This window comes from Chiloscyllium plagiosum, chromosome 7 (assembly GCF_004010195.1).
Source record: "Chiloscyllium plagiosum isolate BGI_BamShark_2017 chromosome 7, ASM401019v2, whole genome shotgun sequence".
NCBI classification, from domain to species: domain Eukaryota; kingdom Metazoa; phylum Chordata; class Chondrichthyes; order Orectolobiformes; family Hemiscylliidae; genus Chiloscyllium; species Chiloscyllium plagiosum.
Window position 1 is genome coordinate 101,020,047 of NC_057716.1, and position 13,495 is coordinate 101,033,541.

At 42.6% G+C, this 13,495-nt stretch overlaps 2 protein-coding genes across 3 annotated transcripts in view; one reads left to right on the forward strand and one right to left on the reverse strand.

Moving 5' to 3' along the window:
• Positions 1-690: 690 nt before the first annotated feature.
• Positions 691-2,523, reverse strand: LOC122551946 (homeobox protein MOX-2-like). Its single transcript, XM_043694516.1, has one exon. It carries the CDS (start codon positions 1,204-1,206, stop codon positions 691-693), a length of 516 nt encoding a protein of 171 aa, XP_043550451.1. The 5' UTR covers positions 1,207-2,523.
• A 5,147-nt stretch (positions 2,524-7,670) lies between these two features.
• Positions 7,671-13,495, forward strand: part of hspbap1 (hspb associated protein 1) — an 82,689-nt gene continuing 76,864 nt past the window's right edge. The window contains exons 1-2 of one of the 2 annotated variants that reach the window (XM_043694265.1): positions 7,671-7,753; positions 9,541-9,720. In XM_043694265.1, the coding sequence (XP_043550200.1) occupies positions 9,615-9,720 (106 nt within the window). In that variant the 5' untranslated portion in view covers positions 7,671-7,753; positions 9,541-9,614. The other variant, XM_043694264.1, reaches the window with a different exon arrangement.

The window sequence follows — 13,495 nt, forward strand, 5'->3', positions numbered from 1 at the left end:
AAGAATACAGGGAGGTGGAATTGGGAAATTTCTGGAAACTCTTCGGCAAGTATGTAAATCAAAGCTGTTTAATCAGTCGTATAGGAAAGAAATTCACAGATTTATTTTTTAGATTGCAACTATTAAAGAGATACGTTTATAAATTAACCGGCGATAACACATTCAATGCTTCATTGGCACTGGACTTAAAATATGTGAGTGAAATGTGATTGTGTTAATTGTCGAATTATTAGTTTTCGTGCCCAGCATCTACTCCAGAAATTCACAAAGCAGCAATGCAATGGGAACGCTAGTGGCCATTCGTTACCATCTAGTTTAAGTATCCTTAAAACAACTTGCTATTCAGTGTTGCCTGACATTAAAATGTTCTGGCTGGAATACGCTTGGTATAGTTCTGAGGTGCGTTCCCAGTATGGTCACAAATCGGGTTAAATCGCAGCTTTCTTTGAACTAAACCGTTCGGAGTGGGAGAAACAAAACTGCGAGAGCAGCCCAGAACCAGTCAAAGTCTGTGGGGAATTATACATGTCTGTTTTTAAAGGTGAGTAACTGAACGAATGAATCAGATCTGCAACAGGTTTGTTCTGTCAGTTCGGCCAGTGCAGTTAAACTGATGTTGAACAATTTGAGCACGGCATGCATCTGCACAAGGTAGATGTGTAAAATGGTTGATGCGTGTGTCCCTGCTCATTAATGGCTAAGCCGGGGTTGCTTACCTGAGCCGTCACTTTTCCTCTTGGAATTCCTTTTCTCTGTCTCCACTGGGGTGACCCCCGGCCTCCCGTAATCCCCCGACACACAGGGCGGGTTGCTGGGGGTCAAACTGGGACTGCTGTCCACCAGGCTGGAGCCCAGTTCCGGGGGCCCGGATTCTGACTGGAGACAGAGTGTGTGCCGCGCCAGGGGAGGGGGTGAGGAGATCTGAGGGATGTGCCATGTCGCCTGGCTAGCGGCCGGTGCCTGGGGCTGGGGCTGGTGCTGGGGATGGCCTCGGTGGTGGTGATGTAGGTGATGATGATGACGCTGGGCTGTAAACATGCTTTCTTCATTAGGAAATCCCGTTATGATACAAGAAGAAGGAGACAGGTCTGGAAAAGCCACATGGTCTGATCTTCCATGGAGAGCCAGTGGAGACTGAGAGAAGTGGTGCAGGTTCTGTGCAGGGGCATGGGAGCTGCGCAGGCAGCTAAATATTGTATGATCCATGGGAGCGGGGTTTCAGATTCCAAGCGGCTGGAATTATATCCAAAGCACCTTCGATTTCAAAGTAAACAGCTTCCAGGGGGAAAAAAAACAGGGCTCTTTAAAAGCGATCTGGATCAATCGCTGTTTAACAGCCGGAGCCCTTTGAGTAAAGACACACACACACACTCCAGTTAACCCTGATTTTCGGGGTTGACAAGTAGAGCCAATCGCACGTTGTCCCAGGGAGCTGGCTTTCAGGGGGAAATCGTGGAAGATATATAAATAGTTTGTAATGTGAGAGGGGGGCTGGATCTAAGGCAGGGTCCCAACCACATGTGAAGCTACCTCCAAAAAAACATCAGCCCTATAAATCATGGCAATTAATGACCGGAAATTCGCAGGCGCAGAGAAAGAGAAACAAGGTTTGCACCAGTTAAGGCCAGGCTGCACTCTTTATTTGTTTTATCGAGCTGTGACTTGCTGTCGTGGGCTTGCAGATAAGCGGGTGATGTTGAAGAAGTGGAAAGAGGTGGTGGTGTGTATGGGGATGTGGGAGCAAACTTGTATCTCTTTCCCCACCCCCACCCCGGAAGAAAAAATAAACCTCTCGGAGCTCCGGGGTGTCAGATGTCCATCACGTGCCGCACCTTAGGGGGGTGGGGAACCTGCGTCTGTCAATCAGTGACGCGACCCAAAGCAAGGCGGTCGCCGAAGCAGCCAACAATGAGAGCGAAAGCGAACGAGCAATCCTCCCATCAGAGTCCTCAAAGCAAACAGAAACGCACATCTTCAGATGACAGAATAAATTCCTAACTGATGAAGTCACCTTTCGGAGTTTGGGACTGTGTTTAAAAAAAAAACTTGCGAAACAAAAGAAAAACCCGGGACATTTCCCTGCCCCAACTGACCTTGCTCTATCTCTTACCCCGTCTTCGTGATGGATGTTTTGTTTTGCAACTGAATGTTTTCATTTGTTTAAGAAAAAAAAACTGTTTTAATAATCGCATTTAATCCCCCGGATTAATTGCCGTTTCCCCTGCTCCTTTTTTTTTGTTAAATCTGAAACAGTCAAAACGGAAAGATGGAAAACATTTTTAAAAAAGAATTATCTAAAACAAAACAGAATAGATTTGAACCTTCTATTGAAACGCGATCTTTTGCATAAATTCATATAATTCTCACCGCCTCCCAACCAAAACAAAACTTCCAAAATATTTCTTAGAAGATTCGTCAGAATTAATTTTAAAGAGTTTGTCGGTGTCCGTAGTCAATTCAAATGTTTAAACCACTAGGGGGAAGGGAGATTGCGGGGAATTATACAACAGGAGACACCCATCGACTCTGCCTCGGTATTCCCAGCGAAGGACAGAATTAAATTTGGAACTGTGTTTTTCTGCAATTGCATGGGCTTGTCCAAAAGTTACCCATTCGGTGGTTGGAAGTTCTCAATAACTTTCATGAAGATATTTGTGATCGATAAAATTGCAAAAATAGATATCTGAATGCAAACAACTAGTAATTTCTGTAAAGTATTTGAATCATGGTTTTCCAAAAAAAAACTAACAGGAGTTAATAAGAATCTCGTTTGAGGCCAATGTTAGAAAGTCGAATGTTGATACGAATGTGACGCGATTTCTACTGTCGCTCCTTTCTGCATTGGCAATCACACTCATCGATTTTGTATAAAATGAGAAACTCTGAATGTCTTCCACAAGTGGAGCCGATCAAGTCGTCCTTGATGGGTTTTGTTTTGGAGTGGTTCAGGTTGCAAGGAGATGCTCCAGCGCAGTTTCGGGGATTTCTGTCTCCGCTCCGCAGATGTGAGCAGGAATTGTCATCCAGGTCCCTTATTCCCTTCCCCCTCCCCACGCCCCCGCCCGACACACCAAGGTGTGTCGAAAGCCCAAACTAAGTTTTTTTTAAAACTGCACAAGCATTATGTATTACAAGTCATTAGACTGTAGCTACAAGTAAACAGAAGAAAGACATGTAACACTGATATGTAACACTGTCAATTAAACTTCTAATTCCTTTATAATCTCCTTGTAATACCCTTAAACACAGATACAAATGCACACAAACAAGTAGGGAATAGATTATTGGCAGGGGTAGGAAATTCTAAAAGATAGTTCAGTGACTTTTGATGCCTGGTTCCAGTGTTGAGATTGTCCTTCTTTGGCTGACCAGGGTTCTATTATTCAAATACCTTTCTCTGGAACCAAACAGAATTGTTGCAATCAAAAAGCAAAATCAGTAACTGGTCATGAGCTCACAGACCAATCAACTCCTCGTTGCCAACCAGCTGCATCTGAATATAGAATCCCTCAGCTCCTCTTCATCTGCAACTCTAATCACTGATTGTTCAAGCAGCCGTTTACGTTATGCCTGTAGTGGGAGTTGGGTTACTTGCTGTTCAACACATGTAACACCCATTCAAATCATTTATTTTTAAAGCAGTTCTTTCTCATTTCAGTCAAGTTTTTTAAAACTACAGAAATGAAATGACAGTCCTTACATGATACAGTATCACTGTCACTGAGTCAGTCTCACTCTGATTCTGTGTGACACTGACACAATGTCACAGTCACCCTCACTGAGTCAGTGTTGCAGTCACCATCTTGTACAGTGTCCGTGTCAAATTTTTGTCGAGTGAGAATCGAGCAATACAATTTAATACAGGAGCAGACTGCAAAACAAAACAGTTAGTGGTTTGAGAATGAAAATTGAGGGTTTGAAAGTTCATTTATCAGGATATATGGGCTAATATGGGTCACTGAGATCAGTGGTAAACAATGACTGTGATTTAAGGCTTTATGATCTTTGACCATTTTAATGTAAATGCCATTGAATAAAGAGTAGAACAGTACAGCACAGAAACAGGCCCTTCAACCCACAGTGTCTATGCTTACCGTGATACCATCTTATCCCATTCTCAACTCGCTATCCCACCTCCTCCATCTTCAAAATGTATCACTTTATAAAGAACAAAGAAAATTTACAGCCAAGGAACAGGCCCTTCGTCCCTCCAAGCCTGAGCCGATCAAAATGTAATGTCTAAACTTGTCAGTCAATTCCTAAGCATCTGTATCCCTCTACTCCCCATCTACTCGCGCATTTATTCAGATGCATCTTAAATGAATCTACCGTGCCTGCCTCTACCACCTCTGCTGGCAATGTGTTCCAAACGCCCACCACCCTCTGTGAAGTTATATCTCTGTTAAATTTCACTTGCCTATTTTCTCCTGAAATTGAGTACATTTCAGATTTGCCTGTTGTACTTGCATCTCTTTCGATATAGAGTCATAGAAATGTGCAGCACAGAAACAGAGCCTTTGGTCCAACTTGTCCATGCCAACTAGATATCCTAAATTAATCTAGTCCCATTTGCCAACATTTTTCCCATGTTCATCTAAACGCTTCCTTTTCTTATACCAATCCAGATGCAGTTTAAATATTATGATCGTAGCAGCCTCCGCCATCTCCTCTAGCAGTTCATTCCATAAATGCAGAATCCTCTGTGTGAAAAAGTTGCCCCTTGGGTCCCTCTTAAATCTTCCCCCTCTCATCTTAAACCCATGACCTCTAGTTTTGGACTTCCCTGTTCTGGGGAAAAAGACTTTGTTCATCCTATCCCTGCCCCTCATGATTTATAAACCTCTATAAGGTCACCCATCAGCCTCTGATGTTCCAGGGAAAACAGCCCCAGCTTATTCAGCCTCTCCCTACAGCTCAAACACTCCAACCTTGGCAACATCCTTGTAAATCTTTTCTGCACCCTTTCAAGTTTCATAACATCTTTTCCATAGCAGGGAGGCCAGAATTGAGTGCAGTATTCCAAAAGTGGCCTAATCAAAGTCCCGAACAGCTGCAATTCTTAGATTCAACGCACTGACCAATAAAGGCTGCCTTCACTTCCCTGTCTACCTGAGACTCCACTTTCAAGGATCTATGAACTGCACTCCAAGGTTCAGCAACACTCTCCAGGACCTTACCATAAAGTGTATAAGTCCTGCTCTGATTTGCTGTACCTCAATGTAGCACCTTACATTTATCTAAGTTAAACTCAATCTGCCACTCCTCGGCCCATCTAATCAACGTCCCGTTGTACTCTGAGGTAACGATCATCACTCTCCACTATATTACGAAGTTTGGTGTAATCTGCGTATTTACTAACCATACTTCCTATAATCATATCCAAATCCTTGATATAAATGAGAAAAAGCACGGATCCAGCACCAATCTTTGCAGCACACTGCTGGTCACAGGCCTTCAGTCTGAAAAGTAATTCTCCTTCAGCATTCGAGCCAGTTATGTATCCAAATGGCTAGTTCGCCCTGTATTCCATGTGACCTAACCTTGTTAACCAGTGTACCATGCGGAACCTTGTTGAATGCCTCACTGAAGTTCATATATACGTCCGCCGTTCTGCCTAAGAAGAGTGATGATTCCGACATTTGACTTCTGAGATTACTCCTTATATCCTATTTATTCAAAATCTATAGCATTCCTTTAGTGTGGAAAGAGGTCATTTAGCCCATTGAGTTTGCACTGACAATCAGAACAGCATTCATAGAGATGTACAGCATGGAAACAGACCCTTCGGTCCAACTTATCTGTGCCGACCAGATATCCCAACCTGATCTAGTCCCACCTGCCAGCACCTGGCCCATATCCCTCCAAATACCTCCTATTGATATACCCATTCAGATGCCTTTCAAATGTTGCAATTGTACCAGCCTCCACCACTTCCTCTGGCAGCTCGTTCCATACACGTACCACCCTCTGTGTGAAAAGGTTGCCCCTTAGGTCTCTCTTATATCTTTTCCCCCTCACCCTAAACCTATGCCCTGTAGGTCTGCACTCCCCCACCCCAGGGAAAAGACTTTGTCTATTTACCCTCTCCATGCCCCTCATGATTTTATAAACCTCTATAAGGTCACCTCTGAGTCTCTGACACTCCAGGGAAAACAGCCCCAGCCTGTTCAGCCTCTCCCGATAGCTCAAATCCTCCAACCCTGGCAACATCCTTGTAAATCTTTTCTGAACCCTTTCAAGTTTCACAATATCTTTCCGAAAGGAAGACCAGAATTGCACGCAATATACAGTGGCCTAACCAATGTCCTGTACAGCCGCAACATGACCCTTTTCTGAACCCTTTCAAGTTTCACAATATCTTTCCGAAAGGAAGACCAGAATTGCAATATTTGAACAGTGGCCTAACCAATGTCCTGTACAGCCGCAACATGACCTCCCAACTCCTGTACTCAATACTCTGACCCATTCCACCCAGACCCAGCTCCCAACCCCATCACCTTGCACTTACCATGGTTACTGGATTTTATTTTTAGCCTTTGTTTCACATTTTGAGTATTTGGAATCTTATTCTGTTGGTTTAAATTAAGTTCTGTTGTTTCTACTTTTCACCCAGCCCTCTGTGCCTGCTGCTATATTTTCTTAACTTCTGTGAGACAATCTCGTTGGAAGGTTCCCTCTGTAGCACCTAATCAGGCACCTTTCAAAAATCCACCTGCAAATGTACACTGTATTTCCTCAGTCATTAGTCTCTGTTAGCTCAGAATTGTCAGGACGTTCTGCCTTTTGTAAATCAATGTTGGTTGCTCTTAATTAGCCTATGCAATTCAAAATGAGTATTAATTGTCTATTGTGATACGGCCTGAAGGTGGTTTGTTCACAGCCAGCTTTAGCTTGCTTGTTTTACATGGCTTATTCATTTTTCTCTTCTGGAACAAAGGAATTCTGTAGGCAGTTGTCCAGCTTTTCAGATTAACTGAATAGGAATGTCATGCAGCTAAGGATTTGGAAGAAAACTGATTGGAGGGATTTATGTAAATAGTTACAGAAGAAGTTAATGCACAACTGGGTGACAACACTGAAGGTTTTGGAAAGGATAAAAAAAGTTGGGTGGAACTGTAGTTTTTTAAATTCATTTATGCGATTTGAGCATTGCTAGCAATGCCAATGTTTATTGCCCATTCCAACAAGTGATTATTTTGCTCAGAACGTCTGGAGGGCATTTAAGGGTCAGCAACATTGCTGTGGTTCAGGAGACACGTTGGGGAAAGCTGGCAGCTCCCCTTCTCTAAAAATCATAGGTGAACTCAATCCCATTTTGCAACAATTAGTAACAGCAATTTATTCCAGATTTTATTTAATTAATTGAATTGAAATTTCCCAACTGCTGTACTGAGATTTGAACTTGTGCCTCTCGATCATTGGTCTAGGAATCTGCATTACAAACCTAAACTCATTTGTTTCAAACCACCAAGATGACTTAAAAGGAATGAAACCAGACAGACCACCTCGCATTGACCTGGTACTGGAAATGACAACAGCAAACTCCGCCCTGGCAACACTGCAAAGTCCTGTTGATGAATAACTGGGGATTAGTACCAAATTAGGAGAGCCATGTTGCAAACTAATCAAGAAACAGCTCGGCATAATCACTTACCATGGAATCATACTATGCATATAACATTTAAGACAATACAGTCATCATCCTAGATCTGTTCTGCTGGTGTGACAAGATAGCAGAGGTGGAAGTATTGTGGTACGTAGAAGGGTTTTGCCTTGGGAGTCCTTGATGTTGACTGTGGATGTTGTGAAGTCTCTTGGCTGAGGTCGAATGTCAGCAAGGAAATATCCTTCTGATTATCACGTACAGCTCACCTCTTGACTGATGAAACATGTCTCCTCCTTATTGAATTCCACTTGAAAGAAGAACTGAAGGTGTCAAGAGCACAAAAAGTATTCTGGGTGAGCACTTCAGTGTCCATCAGGAAGAGTGTTCTGGCAGCACCGGAAAGTACATAGCTACTAGACTGGGCTTGCAGCAGCTAGTGAGGGAGACGAGGGAAAAACATTCTTGACCTCATGCTCAACAATCTATCTGCCAGATGCATTTGGCTGTGACAGTATTGGCAAGAGAGACTACTGTGTAGCAGTTGTGGAGATGAGGTTCTGTTTTCACATTAAGGATATCATAGCCTCCATGTGTAGCACTACCTCAATGCTAAATTGTAAGATCATAAACAGAAACAGGAGTAAGCTGTTTAACTCATTGAGTCTGCTCTGCCATTTCAATAGGATCATCGATGATTCTCATGCTCACCTTCCTTCCCTTTCCCCTGTAACCCTTGATTATGATCAAAAATCTATCTACCTCCACCTCAGATATTCACAATGCCCTCCCTCCCACCCCAACACAGGCACGTGCACACCCCTTTCGATGACAAGGAGTTCTGAAGATACTTGACCCACAGTGAAGAAATGCCTCCCCATCTCAATCTTAAATTGGCACCCCTTTATTCTGAGACAGTGCCCTCTGGTCCTAGACTCTTCCATGAGGGGAAGCATTTAGCTTTTCCACTGTTAAACCTCTTAAGAATTCTGTATGTTTCAATGTGATTAGCTCTCATTCCTCTAAATTCCAATGAGTAGAGTCCCAACCTGTTTGACCTGATTTTGAATAGATCTAGTAACTCAAGACTGGGCATACATGAGGTGCTGAGGGCCATCAGCTGCAGCAGAAGCATACTTGAGCACAATCTGTATCCTCATGTCAATGACTCGACCATTACCATCAAGCCAGGAATCCAGCCCTGGATTACTGAAGAGCGCAGGAGCAACACTAGGCATATTGCAAAAACAACCAAATGAAGCTCCAACATAGGGCTACTTGTGTTTGAAACAGCAAAAGGTAGACAGAGTAATCAATTTCAAAACCAACAGATCAAAGTTACTAAGTGCTGCAATCCTGTCACATCCAGCTACGAATGGTCGTGGGCAATTAAACAGCTCAATGGAGGAGGAATTGTCACGAAAGACAGGAGGGTGTGGGGACTTGATGAAGCTGATGCTTGGTTCACAAATCAGAGTATCTCACTAGTGGTAGTTTGCACTGACTGGTGTGATAACACTTGGAGGAAGGAAACTGTGATGATTCTACTAAATAACAACAGCTTTAATTTTATATCTACCATTTAACATAGTAAAACATCCTAAACTGCTTCAGTGGAATGCTATTCAACAAAACTTGAATTGAACCACATGATAGACATTAGATAGATGAACAAAAATGCAGTGGGGAACTGTAGGGAATGAATTCCAGAGCTTAGGGCTAAAGCAGTTAAAATCAGAATCCACCCTTGGTGGAGTGACTATATTTGAAGGGTGCCAGAATTTAAGGAGTACAGGTAACTTGAAGTGTTGTGATAAACGCAATAACATTTTGCAAGGGAAGGAAAGATCTTCATTCAGGTGCTTTTTATAAGTTGTGCTGATCTGATCAAATCTGAAGCTGCAATCGGTCTTTCGTATGCATTCTTCTTCCTGCAGATAGTAAGCCATTTAACCCTGAGGAGGTTAGGGTTATCATAACATCATTGCAGCAGCCTGCAGTATTTCTTAATATGGTTTCTGACTGGCCAGCACTGAAGTGGAATGTCGAGCATCTTTCACGTCTCCTTAATGGAAAGCCATTAAAGTTTAGGATTGGAGAAAGGAAGATGACTAAAGGTAAGTGTTTGGTAATGCACCATTTCATTTACTTATGACATACTGAGAAAAAACAAAGTAAGATGAATATATGTATTTAATGTTAGCTTTCTCTCAAGTTTTTGATTGTCCAAATTTATTATACACATTTCTAATATATTAAATGCTCCAATTTAAGTTTAAGTACACAATGTGGGATATGTCTCGCATTTCGTACGTGGCTTCATAGTTGCTGTCTTCCTGACGACTGTGTTGACATCTGTCTCGCAACCTTTCTTTTCTTTTCATTGAAACACAACTTTTCTTGCATTTCTTGGAAGCTGCAACATACTGATACTCTTGTCATCCAGCTTCCCTGCTTCTTGCCATGTTGGAATCAAATCTCCTACCTTTTAGGACATCAAGACTGAAACTCCTTGTCTCCCTCAGTCTTCCACTGCACCCAGTTGTGAGGTGTATTTCATCGTGATTTTTTCTTTAAGAGAATTTGAGCTATAGTTGCTTTTCTAGAACTTTGTTTTTACATATGAAAATTCCATTGGCTATGGCAGAGGGAGGTCATAAAATCTGATAGGGTATGGGAAAAGTTGCAGATTGAAATGGGTTGGTGTGTCATTGTGCAACAGGGCAATGTTATGCTGAGCTCAACGAAGAGTGATACCTTGAACGAGAGTGAGTTTGGACAATAATTCTCTCGGTGAAGTTGTGGATTTGATTTTTAAAGTGATAGCAAGAGATATTGTGCAAATCTAAGGAGGTAGAAGAATGTAGTCTTGACCATATCCAAACCAGAAATGGGTATAAAGCTCACCTCACAGTCACACAGAACATGGATATCATGAACTATCAAACTCAGCTTGAGTGCACTGTTGATGCCATCAAAGACAGAGATTAGTGACACACAGGAGGGCCAGATAGTTGAAAAGAAGCTCAGTGGTTAGCACTGCTGCTTTACAGCGCCAGGGACCTGTGTTCGATTCCAGCCTCGGGCGACTGTCTGTGTGGAGTTTGCACGATCTCCCCATATCTGCATGGGTTTCCTCTGGGTACTCCGGTTTCCTCCCACAAAGATGTGCAGGTCAAGTGAATTGGTCACATCAAATTGTCCATAGTGTTAGGTGCATTAGTCAGAGAGGAACGGGTCTGGATGGGTTACTCTTTGGAGGGTCGGTGTGGACTTGATGGGCTAAAGGGCTAGTTTCCACATTGTAGGGATTCTAATCTAATATTATTCTTTTAAGTTTTCCAATAGAGTTAAAGTTATTACAAATTCTTCTTGTTTAGTTTTTAACTAGGGTAAAAACAGAATCTGTTTTGCTTAAAGCCAAGTAATGTGACTAATCGAATTACATCTGGATTGCAGCACCTTACGCTTATCTTTAAATAAGATAAAAATTAGGGTCTAGACTGTCTACTTGATATTTGTAAGAAGTTTGGTCTGGCCAATAACACAATCCTGAAACTTCTTAAAAAGACGTTGCCAATTTTCTATTTCCTTAGCTTCTATTCTTTTCAATCTTCTGGATATTTTCACTCTGGCCTTTGAAGTCTCAATTGGGTTTCTCATTTCTCATTTACCAAAAATCACCTTTTAGTTTACAAATGTTGAGTTTGGCATTGAGGTTAGAGGTTAATGTCAGAGGTTAATGCGAGGGACACAATTATTTACAACATAGTAAAACTTGGATGCCCTCTGTGTATGCTCCTTCAGTCTTTCTCTCATTCAATAATACTCGGTTCATCTATTCTTCCTGCCAAAGTGCATAATCTCATGCTTTGATTACGTTATATTCGATCTGTCCTCGAGACTTGCCTTCCCATGTATGAGGGTGGTGTGTGTATGAAATGAGCTGCCAGAGGAAGTGATGGAGGCTGATACAATTATAACATTTGAAATGCATCTGGATGGGTATATGAGTAGGAAGGGTTGAGAGGGATATTGGCCAAATGCTGGAAAATGGAGCGAGATTAATTTAAGATATCTGGTCAGCATGGATGAGTTGGGTCAAATGATCTGTTTCTATGCTGTGCATTTCTGTGTTATCCGTAAATTTGGCTAGAATACATTCAGTTTTCACATACAAGTCTAAATGTGTTGTAAATAATTGTGTCCCCAGCTGTCATCCCTGTGGCACTCAACTAGTGACAGGTTGCCATCCTGAAAATGCTTCCCTATCCTAACTTTGTGCCTTTTATCAAGGACTTTCTGAAAATCCAAAGAGATGACATCCACTGCGTCCCTGTTATCCATCTTGCTTGTTATTTGCTCAAACAATTCTAATAAGTTTGTCAGGTGTGATTTCCCCTCAGAAACCCAAGCTGACTCTGCTTAATCATGTCATGCATTTCCAAATGCCCTACCAATACATCCTTTATAGTAAACTCTACCATTTTCCTCGTAAAAGATATTAAGATACCTGGTTTCAGTGTCAGAGATGTGAAGCACGGAAACAGACCCTTCGGTCCAACCCATCCATGCCGACCAGATATCCCAACCCAATCTAGTCCCACCTGTCAGCACCAGGCCCATATCCCTCCAAACCCTTCCTATTCATATACCCATCCAAATGCCTCTTAAATGTTGCAATTGTACCAGCCTCCACCACTTCCTCTGGCAGCTCATTCCACACATGTACCACCCTCTGCGTGAAAAAGTTGTCCCTTAAGTCTCTTTTATATCTTTCCCCTCTCACCCTAAACCTATGCCCTCTAGTTCTGGACTCCCCGACCCCAGGGAAAAGACTATGTCTATTTATCTCATCCATGTCCCTCATAATTTTGTAAATCTCTATAAGATCACCTCTCAGTCTCCGAAGTTCCAGGGAAAACAGTCTCAGCCTGTTCAGCCTCTCCTCAAATCCTCCAACCCTGGCAACATCCTTGTAAATCTTTTCTGAGCCCTTTCAAGTTTCATGATATCTTTCCGATAGGAAGGAGACCAGAATTGCACGCAATATTTCAACAGTGGCCGAACCAATGTCCTGTACAGTCGCAACATGACCTCCCAACTCCTGTACTCCATACTCTGACCGATAAAGGAAAGCATACCAAATGCCGCCTTCACTATCCTATCAACCTGCAACTCCACTTTCAAGGAGCTATGAACCTGCATTCCAAAGTCTCTTTGTTCAGCAACACTCCGTAGGACCTTACCATTAAGTGTATAAGCCCTGCTAAGATTTGCTTTCCCAAAATGCAGCACCTCCCGTTTATCCAAATTAAACTCCATCTGCCACTTCTCAGCCCATTGGCCCATCTGATTAAGATCCAGTTGTAATCTGAGGTAATCTTCTTCGCTGTCCACTACACCTCCAGTTTTGGTCATCTGCAAACTTACTAACTGTACTACTTATGCTTGCATCCAAATCATTTGTATAAATGACGAAAAGTATTGGACCCAGCACCGATTCTTGTGGTACTTCACTGATCACATGCCTCCAGTCTGAAAAACAACCCTCCACCACCACCCTCTGTCTTCTACCTTCAAGCCAGTTCTGTATCCACATGGCTAGTTCTCCCTGTATTCCGTGAGATCTAACCTTGCTCACTAGTCTCCCATGTCGAACGCCTTACTGAAGTCCATACAGATCACGTCTACTGCTCTGCCCTCACCAACCCTCTTTGTTACTTCCTCAAAAAACTCAATCAAGTTTGTTGGACATGATTTTGCATGCATAAAGCCACGTTGACTATCCCGAATCAGTCCTTGCCTTTCCAAATACATGTACATCCTGACCCTCAGGATTCCCTCCAACAACTTGCCCACCACCGAGGTCAGGCTCACCAGTCTATAGTT

What these genes read in the sequence shown, in the direction of transcription:
- LOC122551946 (XM_043694516.1), bottom strand. Translation starts at nt 1,206, where the DNA reads ATGGATCATACAATATTTAGCTGCCTGCGCAGCTCCCATGCCCCTGCA.